This window comes from Choristoneura fumiferana, chromosome 16 (assembly GCF_025370935.1).
Source record: "Choristoneura fumiferana chromosome 16, NRCan_CFum_1, whole genome shotgun sequence".
Lineage (NCBI taxonomy): Eukaryota > Metazoa > Arthropoda > Insecta > Lepidoptera > Tortricidae > Choristoneura > Choristoneura fumiferana.
Window position 1 is genome coordinate 2,417,507 of NC_133487.1, and position 23,374 is coordinate 2,440,880.

The 23,374-nt window shown below is 38.7% G+C and overlaps 1 protein-coding gene across 2 annotated transcripts in view; it reads left to right on the forward strand.

Annotated features, from left to right (window-relative positions):
* Positions 1–23,374, forward strand: part of LOC141436046 (max dimerization protein 1-like) — a gene marked incomplete in the record, with an annotated part of 377,101 nt that continues 353,727 nt past the window's right edge. Inside the window, 3 exon segments of one of the 2 annotated variants that reach the window (XM_074098882.1) lie at positions 1–180; positions 296–404; positions 545–574. In XM_074098882.1, the coding sequence (XP_073954983.1) occupies positions 126–180; positions 296–404; positions 545–574 (194 nt within the window). 2 annotated transcript variants of the gene reach the window in all.

Sequence of the window (23,374 nt, forward strand, 5' to 3'; positions counted from 1 at the left end):
TGTTTTTGACATCGGTAAACGCAGTCGTGAACCACGAAGCGGATTGAGATACTTTTTATTTATAGTTAATCGAATAAGTCGTGTGACGTTCGTGAATACCTGTGCAAACCCAGGATACATTAAATATGAGTATTGCTGCTCTCATCCAAGCTGCTGAATTCATCGAAAGGCGCGATAGAGGTGAATTGGATTTTCTTTGTTTGAATTGTCAATCGAGTGCAGTACACGCACACGTCAACATGGCTCCCGTCTATTTTTGCCGTGTCGTAATCAGCTGATTTTGACGGAATGGCAGTTTTCTTTGTTGCAGAGGCAGAGCATGGGTATGCACTGAACTTGCCGGCTTACGAGGAATCCCGGTCGGGCGGAAGACGGCCGAAGACGAAGAAATCGCAGGGCAGCAGGTGAGTGGAGCCCGCTTGCCGATGCGATTTGAGTGCTAGTGCAGTGTAAACGTGATCTAATTAGTGGAGAGTTTCTCTCGTTGCGTGATAGGTATCAGTGTCGCCGTGGCCGGTTACAAATTGTATGCTTTTTGTTCCAGGACCACTCATAACGAGTTGGAAAAAAACAGGTTAGTGAAGTTTTCATTACCTATCTGCCTTCGGTTTGAGTGTCGTCGCATTAGGACTGTCTAGGCTAGGCTAGAGTAGTGGTGCCCTGGTGCGCTTGCCGGCGCGTGCACTGCGCGTCGATGGCGCGTGGCGTAATGACCTTGGCAGACGATTAGACGAAGGAAAGAGTGCAAGCGGAGTGTAATGAGCCGCGGGTGGGGCGTGCGACGCCTGTAACCCATTTGGCACCACTGCCACGGGCAGTTACGTCACCACGGAGCTGGGCTCGCCTGATCTTCCTCAATCGTCACCGGGCAATCGTGCTCCAGTGTGGGGAGATGAATGAACCAAATGCACATCACCCAACCGGGAGTTTTTATTAGGCGGCTCCACGAGACACCACGTCGGCGCTTCATACCGTGTCCGTGATTAATTACCTCGTAGGTACCTTGCTCATATAGGATCGTACGTAATAGGTAATCGCTAAACGGAAACACGTTTACTAACGTTATAGCTACCTACATGCAGCTATACGCTTGCTTAGGTAACGTGCCGTTCATGACGTGTCAACAGCATAGAAGCTGCTCTGTTTAGATAGTAAGTCAGCGCGAGATTAGTTTCCGTCCATTGTTGGAATATAAGCCTCCCTTTCATGCCATTCCAGTCCTGCACTAATCGCGTGGTCTCAACTACGATCCTTGTAATGGCATTGATTCATTCGACTCCCCTTTGTTACACAACCAACTCTGTACTGTAACCTCTTTGTTTCGGCTGCATTCCTGGTCGGCCGTGTTTCCGCCCTCCGCTTTATAAGAATTTAGAGCCCTTTGGCCCTTTCTTTATCATGGGAACTGGTTATCTGTGATTATGTTTAGACGCAACGCAAGAATGTTATTGTTACTATTTTAATACAGGTTATCTCTATTCTACTAAAACTAAAAGTAAACAAAATGATTTTACTTACGTACTTATTGGATTCACATTAGAATTTTGGACGACGCGACGGTAGAAATTGATACATGTATGTATAGTATTCTATAGATACCTACTAAAATATGAAATTAGTATTAGTTAAAACATTAGCAAACAAAATTAACATTAGCGAGTCGGAGAGAGCACAAAACGGCGCCAAAATAAAAATGCAATGCAATGTTTTTTTTTAATTGACGCGACAACTTGTGATCATAGACAAATTTTATTAAATGCGTTCGAAAATAAATTTGTTTTCCTTTAAGTTGGTACTTAAACAATTTCTAGTAATGTGACCACAAGTAAGATGTGGTAAAACTATTCCGAGTAACGATTATTTACGTGGAAAATAAAGATTTTGTTATGCCCCACTAATAATATCCGTTTTAATTTACATTCAAGGTCGGCACTGCACTTAATTTTAATAACAGTGCATTCAAAATGTTCCTAATTACCTAACGCTTGTAAATAACTCCGCACTAAGGTTGTTTAGTGCAATTCTGTCGTAGATAACGCTATAATTAGTTAATCTTTCGATCTTGTATGCGCGATGGCTGTACCTGTATGGCTTTACAATCTAGCTGTTGTTGAAAATAATGTTATCCAACATTTTAATATTTGAAGCGAATATTCAACGATGCCTTGAATTAATATTATGCCATTAATTTAAAAAAAACTTAAGTTATTTTTACCAGGCAGGTATGTAGTTCATAATCTCGGCTACCTTCATAATTAATTTGACAAGGGCACATAAAATTTACTGAAAATCTTAGAAACTGGAATACGTACCTAAGTATTTTTAGCGCCGGTTTTATTATTAATTCGTGGCACGATAAACGACAAAGTTTATAACACTGGAACGTTCTCTGAAAAATCTGAGCTAGTTATAACGAAACATCAAGTTTCAAGTTTTAAGGCTTATCAAGTTATCACTTTTTCTGGTGAAATGAAATGACTGAGGAAAAGGTTGGATTCCTGTGCGACTTAATTTAACTATGAGCGTCTTTGGATTTTTCAGGGAGACAAATTACATGTAACGTTTCAATTTTTTTTAGCTATCGTGTTTAATCCCAAATGCAATATATAAATGTCTTGTTATAATACATGATATTACACACATTTCTACCCGAGCGTGATTGATGGTTATTCCGACGTCACGTAAACGCAGCGTTCTATAAAAGATTTTCTTGAAAGGCGAGGTTTTATAGACATAATGCGTGCGAAAATAACGTGCATTTCCGTCGTAGTAGACGCGTAGGTACTTTCTCCGCGAAGTGGAACGCTAGAATGGCAGGTACATACATCAGTTGGTTTGGTAATTCGGAATACGGCGCGGTATAAATTATATGGCAAAATTGCGCACAAAAGATATTATTTGTATTTTCTCTCTCGCGTCTGGCGTTGCGTTGGCGTTTCTTAGCGCAATTGTTCACACTGTACAGGTATTTATCGAAAGTAGAAAAGAAATCCGATCGAGCTCTACGCTAGTCATAACATAAGTGAAGATGTGTAAAATATGATAAAATACGCGTCTTCAATCTACTTAAGCACGACGACGTCTGTACATGCGTCAATGTGTGCGTAAGCTACACAGGGCTGACTATCGCAAAATCCTAGTACTATATAAGTACTACCAATGACATTTAAAGGTACTTATATGTAGGTATGGCTTAGATATGTGCAAATAAATGTAATCGTGCTTAAATGTGTCTGTCTGTGTATTTAAGCATTATTATTTTCAATTACAATAGATATACGTCTACAAACTTAAACGATTTATTCGTTAGGTAGTTCTTTCATGTATTAATCGCGATTATTTCAGAAATCATTATTTATTTTTAACCTTTACCTTCGCAAAATTATTGTGACTTAGTGCCTGCCGTACATTCACGTAACTCGCAATTGAGGGGTGGCCATTTGTGCAGTTAGCGTTAATACTATTATATATTCTGTGGCGTTACAGCTACCAACCTGTCACTATTGTACCGTTTTTGTCAAACTTAAAACCTAAAATTGCTAAAAGTGGCTCCGAAGCGGTACTTCTTTCATTTGTGTGTGTGTGTGTGTGTGTGTGTGTGTGTGTGTGTGGCGTTACTTTCAAAAGGATTTGCGTTTTTTAATTAATTAGTTAGCTTTTTTACAGTTAAGCGTAGGTATGCTTCATTATAATCTGTTGTATATTTATTAATACATGTAAAATGGAAACAAGTTTTAGTTTGTTGCAGACTTGGTAAACTATAGAATCCGTATAACTTTGAGATAGGTGTCCGATAACGTTTTGCTCTGAGCTGAATCGAAGGATCATGCGGGTTGTCATGATACCTAGTTGGTATGACAGCCCGTTTATGTGCTGAAAAGTGCCTAAAAGGTATTATTGGATATTTAATATATACATATTAAAATTTAATTCTTATCCGGCGTTGTTACAGGAAATTAGACATTTTCCGCTTGTCAGGCGAGTTATAAAATAATGTGTCATACATATCCAGTGATAAAAATATTAAACAAAGTTAGTATCGTGTCTGAAAAACATAATAGAGTAAAGTTTATCTCGAGATTACGATCCATGATAACTTTGTTGGTATTATGATAGACTCATGCAGCTAAAAACGCATCGCTGTAGTGTAGGTATACTTACTTTTACTTAACCAATTATTAAAACGATTTCTTAGCGACCAGTTATTGAAGGGTTACTGGTCATAGATAAATTACCTAGTATGTAACATACTTATCAAATAAAGCTAAGTTCGTCAAGTTATTAATGAAAAAAACAATTTATAATACATTTTTTATTCAAAGAACAACTAGACGCAATAGACATACTAGACATAGACTTGGGGGACATATTAAATAATTAAAATGAGAATTTCCATCTATTAGAGAGATTGTCCTAAAACTAGAAACGCATGGACGCCCCGCTTGTAACGCACGGCAGTGTGCGGCGTGCGGTGCGGATCGCGCCTCCCGCCACTCGGCAATGTTGGTTATTTTGTCGCTAGCCCCGTCCCACTCTGGCGAATTCATCGTGAACTATTGCATTGTTTGATTTCCAAACGCAAATAGTCAAGTGAGAGCTGTTTACAGCGTTGAATAATTTGTGAACGCAGCTATTTTAGCAAATAGGTTGCATCCGTGCGAATCGTATTTTAGAGAGATTACTTATTGTAAAACGTACTTACAATATAATTACGGTTATTATTCTTGCTACTAAGTTAGTAGCTTTATACTGTATAGTTACCGGTACCGACTTGGCGGATTTCTGTTCAAATCTGTTCTGAATCAAAACTAAAATTAAAATAAATAAGGTGTTAAGTACAGTTTTATTAAATTTACATTGGCAGATTCGTTCTGAAACACCACTATTGTGACTATGCTGCACTGGCATAGTGTGCTAAGCGTTAGGCATTTTGTTGTTGAAAACAGTATTCATCTAAACACACAGTAAACAGTAAACAGTGTGCATCTATGCACAGAAAAACCAGAAAAAGAGACCAGCACTGGGAATCGAACCCAGGTCCTCAGCATTCCGTGCTGCGTGCCATACTCATACACTACCACTGGAAAGGAGTACAGACACGAATTTCTCCTATGTACACCTATCTCAGGTTGCTTTTTTCTACTACGCTACTTAAGCAGCAGCATTAGCAACATCTATGTTTCGCTCTCATCGAGAGACTTAAACTCTTTCGGAACTAACCGCTCACCCAGACAAGAGATGTCGCTACTAAGCTATCAAATTATGATTTTCGATATGGTTTTACGGGATGGCCGTAAAAGTAACAAATTTGGAGTTGAAATAAAAAATACAAAAATACTCCAAATAGCCAATCATACTTTATTTTAGTTCAACAGTAAAACGTATAATGTAGTGAAAAACAGTAAGTATAATACTGTTTTTAACAGTAAAGTTGGCAACCCTATGCGTATTATCGGATGCGACTCTATTTCTAGGGTTGGTAGGACGTGTCAGATATTTTTGCACGCTCCGCTGTAGCCGATATTCATACAGGTTGACTATACTACACAAGCCTCCTTCACTAGTCGCCGTACTACGAGTATTGCTAGGCAGCACTATACGCTATCTACTCAATCTAGACTACCTAAAATTCGATTCGATTCAACCTTGAAGGGCAAGCCGAAGTAGACACATTAGGATATTGAATTACACTCTAGGTAGCTCATAAATAAAACTTGTTACCCCAATACGCCAGTCTAAGCTTACAGAATAATTACTTGTGAAATTATTACGTACTTACAATCATTTACCTGTTCGATCTGGCAATCGAATTGACATTCTGAGATTTACTTTTATTTGGAGTAACTTGTCAATAAATAAATTAAAACTATGTACCTAAAACTATCCTAAAACTAAGGGCTTAGGCCGTAAAATCTGGGAAGTTATTTAAGTATTTTAAAATCAAATAACTTTCGAGATTTTACGGCTCAAGCCCTCTCGCTCTGAGAGGAGGCCCGTGCTCTGCACTGAGATATAAGCATAGGCCGAGATAACGATGAACATCTGCTGCCTTTATTTACGGTGGAAGAATAAATAAATAAATATCATGGGACACTTGACACCAATTGACCTAGTCCCAAACGGTGAATTACCTTCCATGCCGTCCCTTGCAATGCCATCACACTGACTTTTCTCCAAAAAGGTTCCGCAGTGGGTCACAAATAGTCACGATTCAGTTGGTTCGATAGTACCTACGTGTATTCTGAATTCGCCCCTAAATTTTTAATTTAATTTAATTTGATTAATGGCTTAATGCCTTTGAAAACCATCGCTGCGGCTTGCCGTGGCAACACGCTGAGTATGGCCCTTTTTGCTTCTTTCGGCACCATGTTTCATGTCTTTCTTTTTATTTAGTATGTAACAGTATGTAAGGTTGTCTTATTTTTAATTGTAATTTTTTTGGCTGCGCCGAATTTTAGCAAATAAATTTATTCTTTCTTTCTTTCAAATTTAGTCGAAATCACACGCAAATTCAAACTTTTGCATTGATATTATTAGAACTAATTCGCAATCACAATGCTAAAACCGTCCCGTTGTTTGCGCAGCCAATCTGTCTAGGTACAGCTTTTACATAACAGTTGCGCCGGAGTGCATGCGTGACGTCACCAGCATTAGTCACGACGTGGAAACGTTCGGTGGAATCTCAATCTGACACGATAATGGTGATAAAATAAAATAGGCAAAGAACGATGAAAAAAATTGCCTACTAATATTATTATTTATTTTTTATTCGACTGGATGGCAAACGAGCAACTGGGTCTCCTGATGCATGATGATGATTAAACATTAATCCAAAAGTCTGTTTGCTTGTTTGGTACGTCTTTACGTCTACACCGCTGAACCGATTTAGATGATATTCGGTATACACATAGTTTATGTCCCGGGGAAGGACTTAGGATAGTTTTTATCCCGGAAAATTGCATAGTTCTCGCAGGATAGCGATACACGAATTCTACGCGGAGTCGCGGGCAACAGCTAGTAACAAATAAAATACAGTTCTTGTACGACTTTAACAACACTCAATTTTAGCACTAGACTTTGCCCGTGGCTTCGGACGCGTGGACTATTTGATTGCGCGGTCAAATTGAAATTCTGGGATGTTACTACATTCCCTTGGGGATTTTCAAAAATTACATCGTGGTTTTGATTAACGTTTGCATATAAGACACCCACGCCAAATTTCGTGTCTCTAGTATGTATAGTTATATCTCCTAGCGGTTGATATATCGAGATTTTAACTTGAACCCGTGGTGGGAATATTGGGATGGAAAGTAGCCCATATGTAGTATTATTCTAGCCTACATACCAAATTCCATCCAAATCCATCCAGCCGTTTCAGGGTGATAGAGTAACAAACATATACACGCACACAAACATACTCCCAAACTTTCGCGATTTATTTATAATATAAGTAAATAGCATTCTAAAGACCTGTTCCACCCAAGCGCGGTCGAAGCCTGAAATTTTGGAGGGGGGTCTCTAATAATAATACATCGCGGCAAAAACTTGCTTTTTTTATTTTGTAAATTTTTAGAAGATTTTTCAATTTGACGTGTACGATTTTGCATGGTAAAATTAATGAATTAAGTGTTCTTTTAACTGTGCGATATGCCAACGTATACATAAGTCTATTCTTTTGCAAGCTATTTTAAAGAACTAGATATCTACTAAGAAGAACATATAGCAATGTTCAAACGATGTAAGCTGGTAGTATTTCTTTTAGACATGCTCATAAATAATGCTGTTTTATCAGAATTAATGAGCGCTGTAGTACCTAACATTCAACAAGAACTTGTTTTCTAGTAATTTAGCATATTATCGGCACTAGACGATAGTGCTAAATAGGCGATGCTCCTACTTAATGTTATCACTATACTGAATGACATAGTGATGTAGTAGCTTGCGAATTATACTTTGTGATAATAATAAGTACGTGTGAGTTAGGGTTGAAAGAATATACAAGTGGAAGTGGCAATGGGCGAGCCACATCGCTCGAAGAACAGTGCAAGTTTTCGGTTACAAAATACAGTCTCGATCGCGTTCGCGTTAAAATCTCAATTTGTATGGAAACACGAACAGCGCCTCTAGCGGAACGTTTGCGATGTTCGTGTTTCCATACAAATTGAGATTTTAACGCACGCGATCGAGACGTATTTTGTAACCGAAAACTTACACTAAGGGTACAGATAACCGTTGGGGGAGAAAAGTCTTCGAGTGGCGACCACGAAGCGGAAGACGAAGGGTTGTTGGCAGGCCTCCCACTGGGCAAACGGTGAATGTAAGTGGCGAGTTGTCGTTCATTGTGGCGTTTTGAGGGGGAGGTTTGCTTAGCAGTGGTCTTCAGGCTGATGATGATGATGATGAATTAGGCCTGACAGTTGAATTGAAATTTCTGGGTTTTACTTTTATCCCCTTAATTAGTGCACAGCAAGATGTTTTGTCGGAATAAACAAGGACGGCATCACATAAATTATTTCATTTGTAGGTTACAGGATACAAGTAGAACAGGTTACAGAATGAGTATACTCGTACTATACTCAAAAGAAAATAAGGGCTACCTACTCGAGTTTCATCGGTAAAATGAAATCGAAAATACGTCTTGAGTTTTTACCTGAATAAATTTTAAATTGTCATGTATTGATAAAACCATTTTAGACAAGAAATAAGGAATTTTATACAATACCACTCCTTGCAGTCGGGTAAAAAATAAATTGTGAACAAATTTGTATATTTTACAAACTTGTTTTTTTTTTATTGAGTCAAATTTTGCAAGTTTATTTTGACCCGCTCGAAGTGGTCGGATTAACTTGAAATTTATATAGGTTGGATGTTAAGCAAGTACAGTCGAGTTCATAAACTTGTGAGCAAAAATTTGATCAAAAATAACTGAACACGCATCTACGCCGTTAACAATAGAGTCGTGTTCAGATAATTTTGGTCAAATTTTTGCTCACATGTTTATGAACCACAAAAAGTACAGGCAACAAAAAGAGCTTGGTTTAAAGACAGAACGCTTACAGCGTAAATCCCCTGTAGTCTCAGGCCTGTACTACGAACTTCAAAATTCGAACTTCATATCGTGCCGTCCCGCTGACGCTTATATTATTTAATACGAGAGTGAGAGGGATAGTACGGTACGAACTTCGATTTTCGAATTTCGTAGTAGCCCTTCAGTACCACTACCATGAGTTTACAGTGCAAATAATTTACGCCGTCGCTGTCGAGTACGGTCACTGTAAACTCATGGTAGTGGTACAGGCCCTTTGTAGCTATGGTTAAGTGCCTCTACAAAGGAAGGCTCGCGTCCCTAAACAAACGCAGTACACTTTGAGTAGAGAACTATTTACTCTCTCTTATTGCGTGGGATCGTGTACATTTCTCGTACTTTTTTTTGATGACGGTTTGAATTCCGTACGGCACCATGTCACCTCACCGTTAGAATAGAAAGTATGACACGAAATACCGAGATTTGTACTAAATTCGCAAAAAAATACATTCAGGACTTTATCCCGGCCCCGTGGGAATATGGACTTAAAAAGTAACTTATGTGTTATTCTAGACGTCCAGCTATCTACACACCAAATTTCATTCAAATTCAAAAAATTCAAAATTAGCGTTTATTAGTAACAAACATCCGTCCATCTATCCTCGCAAATTCTTGCATTAAATATACTCAGCGGCACAAAATTTGACCCATTCCACACAAATGACCTATTACTGCATACACATGAAGGCCACATTTTTTTGCCGCTCAGTATATTATAGTAGAATCCCAAATATGTATTTGTGGTCTTCATTGAAGTTACACTAAAAAAAACCGTGCCAAATATCATGCCACTAAACCCAGTGGTTGATATTTCGAAATTTTATCCCGATCCCTTTGGGATATCGGGATAAAAAGTAGCCTATGTGTTATTCCAGATGTCTGGCTATGTACAGTCGCGTGTAGAGTTGCACAATGAACTTGGTATTACAGAAAATGTATAAGTACTAAAACTAATCTATCCCAAATCTATCATATGTTACGAGTAAAAGGCACATGCCTTTTCTGGTTGCATGTGTGTTAACAATAAAACCGTACTTCCCATTTGCATTCCAGAGAGCTCATTCTCAAACAAACAGCTTATTATAACATTCATAGTGGACGGGCGGAATACAGGGACAACATACCACGAGTCACGAGTTAAATACCTGACCCGGACATTTTTCTTGCCACGGCTCTGTAAAGTTCAATTACTGCCATCTGGCAATCTTGATTGCAAGACCGAAAGCAAGCAGAAAGGATGCATTTGTCTTGGTTATTATTTGAATGCATGTCAGTGCCATGGCCTTGTTAACTGGATGTGCAAGCTTAACGTTGAGCTAAAATCACAAGTAAGTATTTGCAAGACCAGTCGTCAAATCGCGCCAGTACGAGTATTTTATTGTTATTATTGCTATTCTTAAGAAAATGTCCACTCATATACAAACTGCGCTAAAACCTTTCACAGTTTAACGACCCTGGTCGATACAGAAGTGGTTTTAAGAGTCCTAGATAATGTTCACGCCTTTAAAAATATCGACGCTAAAAAGCAAGTCTCGAAATTTTAAAACACTATCAAACTGCGTTCGAGTTATGGCCGACGGTCGAGCATTTTCCGCGTTTTTATCTGTTACGTAATTTTCAATAAAAACTTTATCGCTGTAAGAGCAAAATTTACTTATACAAGCGCTTAACACTTTTCTTTTTGGTAAGAGGGCATTAGAGCCACAATGGCCTATAAAATAAACGCCGGCTCGGCTAGCAATATTTTTATACCGCGTCCGCAACAAGACTGAACAAAGAGTTATGCCTTTTTCTTTCGAATCACAAATATAGTCGTAAATAGGACCTTTTTATGACTCCGTATCATCAGGAGGTTATTGTTAGTTCGGAATAAAGAATCGATTACTTTTTATCAGACAGGACTGGATATGAAGTTTTATGTGCTGCCTCCACTGGATATCCTGTACAACTCGATCGATAAAGATAGTTAACTGAATGTGAACGCCCACTCGGCTGTTGTGAGGTTGTTTATTATTGTGAGCGCCGCTCGCTACCGCATGGATGACTTTCGGAGCAGCGAACGGGCTGACTGGCAGAACTCGCTGCTCGCCGCATTTACACGTTCTCGTATTTACCCACGCCACTTGTTATGTGCAAAGCAAATGGGAAAGCCGATTCAAGCGTCGGTTATTTTCCTTGCGCTCATCTCGAAAGCCAAAGGGACTGCATCTTCAATGTCTTATCCTTATTTGTCCGGCGCTTAGTATGCGCAGTCTACTTTCGAGATGACGCTTGACCTAGAATAGAACGTGTGCGCTGCACTCCGAGCGTTATGGGCTTGTCGTACATGAATGTTAATATTTTCCAGTTTGAATCTCGCGTTGCCCCCGTTCGGAGCGCACCGGCTCGATAGCTCGGCTCATTGTTGACTCACTTTATTGTGAAAACTCGGCTCGACAGACAGCTGTCTGATGAAAATTGCACGTCGTCAGCGTTTAGTTTCACCGCTGTTGCTGGGCGGTGCGGCACGCTGCGAACCGCCGGCTGTCCTCATGACTAATTGGTATTGGTATCGACCGGGCGCGGCACGCGCTGCACCGTCCGCGGCCGGAACCCGGTTCACCTTGACTTTTGGCGCGAGCACTGTTTTTGTGCGCACCCCGACCGTTCGAAATCGCAAGTGAACGGACTGCACCGAGCACCGGCTGCCGGCCTTGGTGCCTTTTTTTCTTGTTACAATATTCGGCACTCGAGTGACGTAATTCACTTAGGCGATTGTGTAAATTGATTCGATGTCTGCCGTCGGGGAAGATTTGCAAATTGAATTTGGCGCGTGTGTCGGAATCTTTTTTGGTGTTACGCCTCCTCCTTGTATCGGCTTGTAAACAGCGACTGCGGAGTAGGCCCGGGTAGGCCGTTACGCGATTCCTGCAAATCAAACTAGTTTTAAACTCGTTCCACTCGCCGTAGCGCGATCGTTCACCGCGGTGAGGTCGCGCCTAGCGTGCAAGTAATCACTTAAATTCAAATCGCTATGAATTAGTTGTTCTATTAGTTCACACTGATTAACCTCAATGCCTTTAATGTCTGTCAATATCGATTGTACGTTCGAAGACTAGTTTTCGTGAAAATTCTGTGCTTTGAGCTAGTTTATCGTTATAAACTCCCGAGCAGTAGTAGTGCGCGGGAGGTAAATCACACCTGCAATTACTGCTGTTGTCTTCAGAAAGTCCCGCTCGTTCACAGCCTTTGTCCCTGTCGTCACCGAAAAAGCGCTCGACCGAAAACCTGTCCGATATCGTCAATAGTTCGACGAGCGATCACTTAAATCTGCATCCGTCACATCCTTTAGGAGGAAATGAATCCCGAATCCATTATGCAAACGACCTTAAAATTAATGGGGTATTTCGATCAGTTCCGTTCTATGTAGTGATTGAAACGCAAGCGGACCCCTTTATGATCAGGGTGGTTCGGGAGTCGGCACGCGAAGGTTAAAGCGCGATGATCTGATATGTTTCGGCGCGCGCCGCGTGCGCCTGCGTTAATTGGGTGTGCGGAGCGGACGGAGCAGCGATTATGCAGGGCCGAGTGAGCTTGCTATCTAATAAATAAAAGAAAGAAAGAAAATACATTTATTCACAACACAAGACATAACAATAGTATTAAGTACGAATAGACAACACGTAGGAAAGTATGTGTGTCATTGCGGCTGTGAATCGGACACTGGCTCAGCATAATGCTGAAGCGTTAATAATAAACACCCCAGCGCTGATTTTCAGCCAGCACCGTTGGTGACCCTCGGACCGCTACAAAGATATACTACACAGTTTTTATTACTATAACATAAGACTACATAAATAGATAATTTGTAAACTATGAAATATATTATTTATTTTTTATATTATGGCTTTGAAAGACATTAACATTAGTACATAAACATAATTATTATAACTATTATAACCTAAATAACGCTTTAAGCATGCCTCCAACGGGTAGGTTTCAAATGAAGGAAATTTTAAAAAAAAACTAATGGACTCTGTAATTTATGGCGTGAGCAATAGAAATATTCCCTATGCTAAAACCCTATTTTTATATTATATCGTTACTACTTTTAAAAAATCGTACTTCAAAATCGATATTTTTTCTGAGTGAACTTTATATGAACGTTATTTCAAGGGTAAATTTTGTTGACGTATTGATGTAAGATATGAAATTAATTCAAAGTAGTGATGATATATAGTTGCCCGCGACTCCGTCCGCTTGGTATCAGTTTATCGCTATTCTGCAGGAACTATGCAACTTTGCGGGATGAAAGATATCCTATGACCTTCACCGGGACTCAAACTATCTGTATGCCGAATTTCATCTAAATCAGGTCAGCGGTTTACATGTGAAAGACTAACAAACAAACAAACAGACTAATCAACTTTCACATTAATAATATTAGCGGTATAGATCTTGCTGGATATTCGACCAGCAAAACATACATGTCTTATGCTTAAAGTACGGTTTTAAATAATTAGTTAAGTGTCACTTGTAAGTTCTATGTCTTATGAAATGATTACTTAATAACACATTGCAACGAAACTAGCTGCCCTAACAAGTACCTAAATGCATTCGAGTAACATATGGACGTTGAATAAGTTAGTATATAATGGACAGGAATAATAGCTGGCTAACAATGTTAAGATACTGTGCAATAGCCAAAAATCAATAAATACTAATATTTTAAATACGAATTTAACTCATGTCAGTCTGTATCCTCTTCACGTTTAAACCTCTGAACCGATTTAGATGAAAGTTATTTAATTTTCGTGATCTGTAAAAAACATATTGGGTGACCAGTTTGTGAGGTGTCCGCGACTCCGTCCGCGCAGAATTCGTTTATGTCCGCGGGAACTATGCAATTTCCCGGGCTAAAAACTATCCTATGTCCTTCCCCGGAACTCAAACTATCTGTGTACCGAATTTCATCTAAATCGGTTCAGCGGATTTGACGTGATGGAGTAACTAACATACAAACAGACTTACAAACTTTCGCATTTATAATATTAGTAGGATTATATTGTGTTTATCGTTATAAAGCTTCCTTTTCCCTGTTGCTACTGCAGCACTACCTAACACCTTTTGATGGACACTTATATATACACAGAGATTGTCTGTATACGCAAAAGCGTCTTGATCTTCATAGCCCTTTCGAACCCAGCTGAGTATAAAAAGAGTGACGACAGTGGACTTTATGTACAATCCATGTCAAATTCTAATGTAATTAACCCGCACGATCGTAACGGCTGGGTTCGAAAGGGATAGAAGTAAGGCTACACCTGCGACACCCGGGCGATCGCGATCGCATTTTGCATTTCTTTCTATACTTTCATCCTATACCGTGTAGCAGAAGGAAGTGGTAAAAACAATTGTGATTCTAACATTAGACAACAAAGCCTGTGGCCATATTGCCTGACGCCTGGGCAGTCGCGATCTCTTCTACCCACATCCCTTACCGTGTGATAGAAAGGAGTGGTGCAATATACAATAACAGCTCTGTTCTAAAATAGAAGCAACATCGCCAACCGCTATCGCACTCTTTTCTATGAACATTCAAGCAGGATTAGATCTCGCGCCAGATAAGTGAGTAGGGGGCTACCTACTACGAAATTCGAAAATCGAAGTTCGTATCGTACCGTCCCTCTCACTCTCGTATTAAATAATATAAGCGTTACCGGGACAGTATGATACGAAATTCGAATTTTGCACTTCGTAGTATAAGGCCAGTGCACAGGGTGCACCCAGCGTGTTGGGCATCAATCAATACGGGCGCGCCTGCTACCGCTAACTAAATACAGGCCGCTAAAGGACGCATTCGGCCGCTGGTGGGAGGGCCGTTTCGACAGGGGTTGGACTACACGGATCGCTCCCAACTAATTCATTCGTGCAAATGTTAGTAGTTTGGTATTTTATTTCATTTAGTTTTAGTACACTAGCAACTCAGCTACTCATTTTAGATTATTGCCATTTATTGACATTATGACACTTTTATTTAAAGTTTGCTGCCGGTTCTTCGTTTTACAAGAGATGGATTACATTGCACTTACTTACTAGTGAGTAGGTACCGTAATTGACTTTTCTACTTCCTTTTCTTTAATTTTCTATGAAAACAAAATGTGCGCGCGGAAGATGCAAAATAATTATTACATCGATCCAGGAAGGGAATCCGTCACAGGATAACATTGCTGTTACTCTTATCAGCTGTGGTTTTACATCTCTAGCTTTTCCGACTGACCAGCATTGATATTCCAAACGTACCTACCGTGGCGTAGCTGACAACGGCCCCGGTGCATAGAGAAAGAATCGGGCACTCGCCCCCTCTTTCCACGTAGCTTGAACTTATATTGGCCTTCAAAACATTTTAAAAAAATGACTCGAGCCTGCTCACAAGTTTTTTTTTCTTTTATGCTCCTCTTTTTTTAAAGCTTGGGTTAGAGGGTCCCCTGAGGTCCGGAGCCCTGGTGCACTGCAACACCTGGCCCCAACACACAAAAGTTACAAGTGCTACAATTTTACAAAATTGTAAAGTTTCAAAGTCAAAGTCAAAATATCTTTATTTAATTTAGGCTATAACAAGCACTTATGAATGTTAAAAAAACCTCTGCTGAGAAGAATCCGGCAAGAAACTCAACGAAGTATATATTTTTAAACAGATTTACAATATTATTAAATGATATCTATACATCACAAGTATTTAACACAACTTAATTTTTAACACAGACACGTTTATCTTAGTAAAATGTTACAATTTTGTAGAATTGGAGCACTTGTAACTTTTGTGGTACAGGGGCCTGGCCATACGATAGCTTCGCCAATGGTACTGTACTAACCTCTTGTGTCCGTTGATTCGATGCTGGCAGCATAGTTCCATTTTTGAATAATAATATGGAACGGACGCAAGGGTGTTAAACAGAAGACTTGTATCCGAACTGCCAACGTAGGAAGTTGATTTGAAATACATACGAAAATATCCTAAAGAAGTGCTTTTAATTTAAATAGGGCAATAATAGAATAGTGGACCGTCTGTCCACTACAGTACCTAGATTTATAAATATTTACTATGTTAATAGTTACTTTGTTGCAAACGGTTGTGAACTTGTGACGTATCCAATGGCGGCGGGCTTTATACCTATTTTAGTATCGTTGCCATTGTTTTTAATAGCATTTTCACACGTGTATCACTAGGTATTCTTTGCCAGGTGTAATTAATGGCGTAATCTGATGTGGCTAGTGCCTGTGTTAATCTATGCGGCTTCAGAACGTGATTTGAGATTCTATAATACGTTTGCGCAACCAATAGAAACGTTTCATTTATCTATGCTCGCACTGCACGTCTCTATACTTCGTTTTTTTAGCATTAGATAGAAAGTAAGCGATCCTGACGGGTCTTTTTATTATTGAAAAACTCTTTTGAAAAGGAATATGATCATTTCCATTGTTATGGTATCATGAGTACCTAAAAGTGGACGCTGTTTTGCAATACTGAAGTCAACCCACTGTAATTTTGCAATACAATGTCAACTGTTAAAATTATTTTCTAAGGGTTTGACATTGTATTGTAGAATTAATCAGGGTTAACACAGTACTGCATAACAGCGTCCAGTTAGTTTTTTTTTTTAGTTTTTTCAATAAAAAGACTCGTTTACCCTATTTCTGATGCTAAAAAAACGAAGTATAGTGGAAACAGGTGAGCGGAGCCAGGATAGGTAAATGAAGCGCATCTTCGCAAATCTCTGGCGGGGATATAATTCAAAATAAATTTCATCTGATATAATGCAATTTATCTTAAAAACCAAAGTTATTTCTATCGTTATTAATGCATGCGATTTGTACTTTGGGTTAGGCTAGGTTTATTTTATAAAAATGTTCTGTGAAGCTCCTATCCTTTGAAATTATATAACATGTTCTTATATCTTTTGAAATTATATCAAATGTTGTTATACCGATCATCACACACCCGTTCCGCTCGCGGTTTAAATTCGGCTTAACGTGTCTGTCGTAATCGTAATCGTCCCACCGTATAAGGTACAGTCACCAGCATTAATATCTGCCACAGCGGAGCGTGCAAAAATATCTGACACGTCCTTCCGGTCCTAGAAATAGAGTCGTATCAGATATTTATGCACGCTTGTTGTGTCAGATATTCGTGCTGGTGACTGTACAGTTCGCGCGGCAATTTATTTTCTGTTTGTGTCGTGGCGTGGGCTGGCTGTAATAGGCCTTGAGAACTTCCATGTAGTCTATAGCTGTATATAAATGGTGCCGTCGCTGCCAGGTGTTGCTATGTTACATAACGATGGTTTGACTTGGTTTCCCATACAAGGTTTTGGAATAAATCAAAACCAGCCAAGGGTATCTTAGGCCACGCGTGGTGTAGCTTTAGTAGTAGGTTATAACATATATGTCGCAAAGACTTAACAGTAGTGCACTGTTTTAGCGGAGTGGAGAAGCAAGATAAATTTTATTGCTGTACTATCGAACCAACTGAATTACGTTATGATGGCCCACTGTGGAAACTTTTCGTAGAAAATGTCATAGTGACATCGCATTACTTTACAAGGGAATTCATTATGACACTTACTAACTGTGAGAGCATTCTACGGTGAGTCAGGAATCAATTGGTTCGACTTAGTTATTTATATATAAGAATTTAGGAAAACTTAAAGAATATAAATCGTTTCTTACTAATAATGTCAAGCGCGTTTTACACTGCTTGGATTTGTGATATGAAATTAGCGCTAATTTTTTTATGCAAGTTTAATAAAGTTCACGATGTAATTTTTGGGGGTTTCAATGGAAATTTTTGAGAAATAGGTAAGTACCTACTGGAATTTCATTCACTGGGCCATGATTTACGTGCGAAGACGCAGGTAAAAAGTGTACGTACGTTTAATGATATTTTAGGTATATATTAGATACAAACCAAAAAAATTAAACTTGTACTCATATATAATTACGTTAATTACAACCTGAGACAAACACCTTACTAGATACATAACTATGACAACTTGGAAATTTTCCCAGACTAAAGAAATTTCGATAAATGACGGATATGGTTTTGGAACTCTTGCTTGTTAGAAGGTTACAACTACATATATAAGACCGACAAACAAAAGTCCAAGTCGCAAACGTGACCGGGTCGCGTCACAAACGGTTGCTATTCCAAAATTCTTACTTATTCTCGAAATTTCGTGAGCTTTCAACTTCAATGTTGCCCAAATAAAATTATTATCCGAGTTGAAGTTAAATGCTTGATATTAGCTCTTTACGAAATTAACTTTTGTTGGAGCGGAGGGCACGAGGAATTTTGTCAAAAGGAGTAGGTACTACTTTCAAATGAGTTTCGGATTTGGAACTCTAAAACTGACTTCAAGAAGTTTTCTATTGAAAATGATCTCCCTAAGACTTTTTAACGTAGACGGAAAATGACTGAATTATCTTTATCTTTAACATCAGGTGAGATAAGATCAATCTCAATCACAGTCAGTTTTATGTAAAAAAATGACCGACCGATGAACAACCCGTTGCTGGACACCGGCCGCCTGTCAGAAAAATTACAGTACAATTATGTATTACTTAAAACGTGGCGTGATGAATCCCCAGTTCCTAACTTTGGCGCTTTTTTATCTTTGTAATTTTTTGTTTGATTGGCAAAAGAATGTAATTATACGGGTCATATATGTTTATAACCTAACAGACGGACATATTATTATGATAGATAATACTTACCTTTTTTTAAGAACATCACACCAATTCTGACCACTTTTAAATCCCCCCCCCCTCCTTTGTCACACATATTGCTATGAAAATTGCAATTATTTTGTTCCTGTATCACAAACCGACTGACACCCCCACCCTCGTATGTCTAACTTTTTTAACTCCACCGAACATCTATCAATAGGGCATATTAGGCAAAGCTCTGCGCAGGGGGCGACACTAGCGCAAACCTCCATGACAACGTCAGTTCTCATACAGGTTGTTCGGCACATGGACCGTCAAATTTTTTGGGATATTCTTGGGATAACAATCGGTATGTCTTCATTAATTACGGGAACTTCCATTAACAGCTCTGCCAACGCAGTTTGTAAGAATTCCAAATAAGCAGGCCTATCAATAAAAATAAAATCAAATTCAAGGAGAAGTTCGGGAGCACCTGGATAACTCCTTTCCTAACTCGTGGATAGGCAGAAGCGGTCCGATACCTTGGCCCGCACGGTCTCCAGACCTTACTTGTACTAATACTTATTCTGTGACCTAACGCTACACTCTTATATCTGGGGACGCCTGTAAGAGTTAGTTTATGTTACGGAGATGACCACGCGAGAGGTATTAATTGAAAGGACAAACGCAGCTTTTGCTAGAAATGCGGCGCTACCGTAACTGTTCAAGTAAGAACGAGATGTCGGACGTGCATTAGGAACAGGGGAGAACAGTTAGGAGAATCAAATGATAACTAGAACACAGTTAAGTATTAAATAAAGTTCAATTTGTCCAACTATTGTTTTCGAAAAAACGATCATAAAAATAAAGTTGCTTTACTTAATGCTGACTCCGAACAATGTTCGTCCTAGCGACGGAACACCCCCGTAATTTGAGTCTGATTATTTTTTTATCAATGTGTAGCATATCGTTAGAAAGGTCATAAGCTAGAGAAGTAAGGTAAAGAAAATTAACTACTTAATTGTCTTTTGTTTTTTAGGAATAATTGATTTTCGAAGTAGGATTTTTTTCACACAATCAGTAATTTTTGGGAATAAAAATCCTCGTACGTCCCTCTGAGACTATGAATTATAATAAAAACTATTATTATTTGAACAAACATGTATTACCAAGTATATATTACATACAAAAAATAATAATTTTACACACATTAATAAAAAAGTTACGAACGTTTAAAGGCAGGATTTCGGTAAAATTTGAGAAAAACATTTAAAAAATCATATCTCCAAACCGTAACCCTTAGGACCCAAGGTCCAAGGGCGAAAACATAGCAAATAACCCCAAAAATATCCCAAAAAAATTTGACGGTCCATGTGCCGAACATCCTGTATGTTGTCGCCATGACACATCATGGTCAAAGAGTATTAGTACCTATAGAAATCATGATATATTTATTAGTAACAAAATAACGTGATCCAAAAAAATCATTATTATAATATGATATTATGCCATTTTAGATACTCAAAAAACTGTTTACGGTTTCGTGCTAGTACCGCACTGTGGCAGAATATTGCAGTAATATTCCCTATTACGCAAAATTTTGAGTTACACCGCTTTATTACTGTCAATTTTGAATTTTATTTACACAACACAGTGTTACCAGAATCCAACACGCAGACACTTTGATTTTATATTAAACATCCGCTGAAGTATACACAGTTCCCCGAAACCCATTCGGCGAGATAATCGTTCGTAAGCACAATACTTTGTCAAACAAATTTGCAGTACCGTATGTTTATGTACTCAATACGTCGGTAAGATGTAAACAACGAAATAAAGCAACAATGTATATTTGTCGGATTTAAGATTGCTTAGGCCGAATCGCGTTCCCGAGAAAAGGCGTAGAACAACAAAGTTATCTGTAAGGATTCCGTTAAAAAAAAAAACAAATCAATATCAAACGTTTATTCATTTTATGATTTGATTATTTGGAGTCTTTTTGTATTTTTCATTTCAACTCCTAATTTGTTACTTTTACGGTCATCCCGTAAAACCATATCGAAAATACAGACATGGATGCACAGAAAAACCAGAAAAAGAAACCAGCGCTGGAAATCGAACCCAGGTCCTCAGCATTCCGTGCTGCGTGCCATACCCCTACACTACCACCAGACAGGAGTACAGACACGAATTTCTCCTATGCACCCATATCTCAGGTTGCTTATTTCTATTACGCTACTTAAGCAGCATCACTAGCGACATCTATGTTTCGCTCTCATCGAGAGACGTAACACACTTTCGGAACTAACCGCTCACCCAGACAAGAGATGTCGCTACTAAGCAATCAAATTATGATTGGTTATTTAGTTTTTTGTATTTTTTGTTTCAACTCCAAATTTGTTACTTTTACGGTCATACCAAGCGGTCATAAAAAGACCAGCGCTGGGAATCGAACCCAGGTCCTCAGCAACCTGATCAAGCTGCGGATTTGGGTTCGATTCCCAGCGCTGGTCTTTTTTTCTGGTTTTTCTGTGCATCCATGTCTCAGTTTGTATTTTTGGTATGTAGGGGTTACAGGGATGAAAAATCGATCTAGCTTGCTGTTCTTATCTCGGGGAAAATGCTTGATATCGAGTTTTAGCCCGAGCAAAGCTCGGTCGCCCAGGTACTATGTGGTAACATTTTTACTGATTTGTGGTGTGCACTAAAGAATTTACAACAAATAGCGAACCTACTGTGTTAAAAATAAAGTTGTGATAATCTATAAATCTGTTTAAAAACATAATATATACCTCGTTGAGTTTCTTGCCGGATTCTTATCAACAGAGGTTTTTCCGAAACAGTGGTAGATTTTTTTTTGCATTCATAAGTGCTTGTTATAGCCTAAATTGAATAAAGATATTTTGACTTTACTTGAATATTTGTATTGTATTGTATAAGGCTTTTAGCCAGGTAGGCGCCTCGGGCTTTTGTCTAGCGTCACTTCTACCCCCTTATTGTAAGTTCCATGGTTTAAAAGCAAAGGCGGTGTGGAGCCACAGGTGCATAAATATTTTATGGAGCCGTAAATACCGGCTTGATACCTCTGGTTAGCCTAACTAGCACGTAAAAAGCGAGCAATCGCTACAGATTGCTTAATATTGGGTAGCTTCGGTTAAAACTTAAAACGGCATTGTCGTTTTCATTATAAGTTTTACTATATTGTATTTCAATCCAATTCATGAAAAATGTAAACAAAGGTGCCACCGACATTTAGTGATGTGAAAACCTAGAACCTATTGCAAAATAATTCATCTGTTCAGTAAATAGATTAAAGTATTTTAGTCTTTATTTTAGTCTTTATTTAAGTATTTACAATACTTGATTTAATTCCAAACACTGCTTATTCAATTATAAATGCAGTAACTATTTTTTAATTTAAAGGTAAGTAAATAAAAATCGCTAATTCAATCGAGTATTAATCGATTTTTAAAATTGCAAATTTTCCACCATCCCTACGCTAGTCTATGTTACAACAGATTATAAACATGTTTCATTCAAGAAATAACGTCAGATTTTGACGAAATCAAGTGTATTTTGGTGAAAATAGTGATTAGACGTCTAGTTAAGACGCCAATTATAGATTAAATGTGTTATTGATTCGATCCAGTGGATGTTTATAAAATGAAATCCGTTTGTTTACACTTTTTATAAATTGGATTGATATACCGTATAGTCTAGTTCTTAGAATCGGAACGCAACTTAGTTTCATTTTTTACCGCGCTGTCAGTGGCGCCTTAATGGTAATGAATGATCAAAACCTTAATTCATATTTTCGTTTTTCATTTCTCTAATTCCGTTTATGAGAAAACATCCGTTCATAAATTTATCTGAATCGTAGGAAGCTGTCCGCTGGCGGATGGGAACGGTATATTTATACGACGAGGGTACGAAACCTTTATTATACTTGGAACCCTAGAGGGGTTCATGGCGATTCCACTTGCCTAAATGCAGCTGCGAAGTAAAAGCTGAGAGCTAGACGTTCTCGAGTGCTCCAAGGGGCCCGAGGAATGTGGCTTTTATTTCCAAGTTACAAAGTTCTTTGTGGAGGGTAGTGGCATCGTTGAATTTGTAATTGTTTCTGCTCCCGACTGGCAGTTTCTTATAATTAGGCTCCTCGTGGCTGGCGCAGGAAGCGCTGGTAATCCACCCTGTTCGCTACGCTGAGAATTTAAAATTTATTTCACTGGACATATTCCCTTGAATAGTAGCTAGGGGCTTTGTGCTTGATGGTAGTATTTAGGGTTCCGTATTATACCGGACGCGCCCTTCAGGAGTAAATAATGAAAACGTAGATCATACCCTTCAAACTGAAGGACATTTAGTTCAGTGACTTTTTTCCAGATTTCAGTTTTTAAGTACGGCATTGAATTAACATTAACGAAACTGCCGTGAGACTCACTCATTTTAAATGATAAAAATACGGATAACTCACGTCTTAAACCGAGTTTAGCTCGACATGCTTCGAGCTAATCCGTAACCCATCTTCTGGGAGCAACGCGACTCGGCGGCTGCTGCAACACGCGCACTCAGTGAAACTCTATTTCAGACGTGAGTTAAGTATCT